This window comes from Echinococcus granulosus (assembly GCF_000524195.1).
Source record: "Echinococcus granulosus chromosome Unknown EG_S00403, whole genome shotgun sequence".
Lineage (NCBI taxonomy): Eukaryota > Metazoa > Platyhelminthes > Cestoda > Cyclophyllidea > Taeniidae > Echinococcus > Echinococcus granulosus.
The window spans coordinates 1468-3795 of record NW_020170782.1 but is presented as its reverse complement, the minus strand read 5'-3'; the positions used below and the strand labels follow the sequence as shown (position 1 = coordinate 3795).

At 45.4% G+C, this 2328-nt stretch overlaps 1 protein-coding gene across 1 annotated transcript in view; it reads right to left on the bottom strand. All coding sequences in view use genetic code 11, as the record gives it.

Annotated features, from left to right (window-relative positions):
* Nucleotides 1–2035: 2035 nt before the first annotated feature.
* EGR_11133 (Neutral amino acid transporter A) overlaps nt 2036–2328 on the bottom strand; it is a gene marked incomplete at both ends in the record, with an annotated part of 1321 nt that continues 1028 nt past the window's right edge. Inside the window, one exon of the mRNA XM_024500380.1 lies at nt 2036–2246. Within this exon, the coding sequence (XP_024345205.1) occupies nt 2036–2246 (211 nt within the window). The remainder of the gene's footprint in view (nt 2247–2328) is intronic.

Sequence of the window (2328 nt, the reverse complement as noted above, 5' to 3'; positions counted from 1 at the left end):
GGGGCAAAGAATTTACGCCTTTGACAACTGGCGTGTGATGCAGCCTGCAGTGAGCACTCTGACAGCAATTGAAATAAAAGAAAGATCGCCTGAAACGCGTTTAAGAGATGAGGGCACCGGAATCGTGCGCCGAATAAGGCGAAAACACGCGGTTAGTAGAATGAGTAAGAAGAAGTGACAACTTGAATTGTTTACCACGATAACGCTTAAGCGACCTTTGAGGGCTTATCGCCACTGCACGGAGGGGTGCGTATCGTTGAAGTGATGCCGAAAGGTCCTTGTATTCTTGTGTCGGTGGCGTTTTTTTTAAAGCCTTCTTTCCGGCCCTCAAACGCAGAATTCATGCAGCTACACTTGCGCACTTTTACCTGCAAAGACATGACTGGCTTAAAATGCACAGCCGTAGTGCAAAAACTGTAGACGTGAAATCCGTTTACCGACTTAGTGGCTCACTAAACTGCTAAAATGGTTCCATTAGTTAGTAGTGTCTACAATCAACGAGATCTTTCGAAGTATTACTTATGGCGGGGAATGAAGCTGTGAAATGCACGAACTTTAAAAAAAATGGTGGGGTGTGCAAATGAAGTTAGTTTAATTCATTTCGGGGGGGACAGAGGCAACGCTTTTATGTGGGACGGAATAGGAGATGAGACAGGGGTGGCTCATTCACCCACTAGAAAGCTCACCAATATTTACTTCATTCTTTCACCCTTCCATCCATTCATTCCTCTAATTGTGACTTCTATTTTAAATTATCAAATAAAAAATAACGCCTCGAGTAAAGCGAATTTTGAGGTTTTTTTCTTTAAAAATGTATTGATTAGCCAGGTTGTGATATTTTGAGGTTGGTGACAGAAAATCGCTCCAAGTTGTGGAATTTTTTCCTTTAGACTTAAAGTGCAGCCCTCCTCATCCGCTAATAAAGGAGTCGCCTGCAACACATACGGATTGGAGAGTGAGTGCTAATTCACATACACACACACGCACATACACACACACACACACACAGGAGAAAAGACAATTATTGCAAGACACTTACCGTTGTAAGTTCAGCAATTTATCTGTTGATAAAGTGCCAACGATTTGACACAATTTAGCAAAAGGCACAGCGACTGTACCTCCACTGCGAGGCGTGGCCTCCGAGCCACACCTAAATCAACCCACGCACACCACCACCACCTCCCTCAACTCTTCTCCACGTCGCAAATGCCTATTCTACACCAGTGCTATGTCTCCCTCCCCACTACTTCAGGGAAGACTTCGTGTGGTTTATTTGAACCTACAGAACTTTTACTAATCTTTGCCATGAATGTACTTGAACTATGAGGAGAGAGGTGCGGGGGAAGGGGAGGTAGAGATCAAACCTCGATGAGTTTCACATGCTTCAAGGCTATTCAGGTTGATGGTTGGTATCCACACGTTTGTTTGACTGTTGCACCATCACTTGAGGCGCCATTATTACTGCTCGATGCAATGAAAGTCTTGACAATTCCGCACTGCCCCATCAACAGTATCACTGCATTGAGCCACAGTGTGACAACAGCAAGAGCAGCTTGCACTCCTCACATTTGACATTGGTGCCGCTCTACTCCACGCTGACACTGTGTGACAGCCAAAGCCTACTTGATTCATGTTACAATGAACTATGCACTTTAGTCTGTAGTAGTAGTCTGTACAAAAACGAAGTGGTGAGTTGAGTATCACCTGATTGATTGAGGCGTGCCATCTGGTGTGTGGGTGTCAGTCATTTGTGCCACACAAAGGTGAATAAGAAGTGAAACACGTGAGTACTGACTTGCCAAGCAGCACGTTGGGCGCCTTCAACTCCCACATTTGCTGATAGAAGATGGGAGGGTTGCCTCTACCATACCCTTTCCACCTAGTCAGCGCGCATTTGTCAATCACACACAGTCATTTAACCCTCTGTTTGTTAACGTAGTCCAACAACACTTCTGAATGTTTGGAATACACACTATCGCACGCTGCATGTGCGATAGTGTGCAGAGGTGGAAGGAATTATCAACCGTCAATTCCATCAGAAGGCTGTGCTGTGCGTCTCCTCTGCAGTTTCCAACACTTCACCTCCCTCTTTTCTTTTCTTCAGGTCCTCCTCACACATGTGATACAGGAAAGCGGTGCAGAAGGTGTGGGAGAGGATAGTATTGCCTGATCGCAGACGATTACTACAAGTGTAAGTAAGCAGCTTCGAAGTGAAGAGGTGACATTTGAAGGCGAGGCAAGGCGGTCTGTAAATAGCTTACTTAAGCCACTCAAGAGCATAGAGCAGAGAGATTGGTCTCGGGTCAGCACAGATGGAGTTGAGAATCG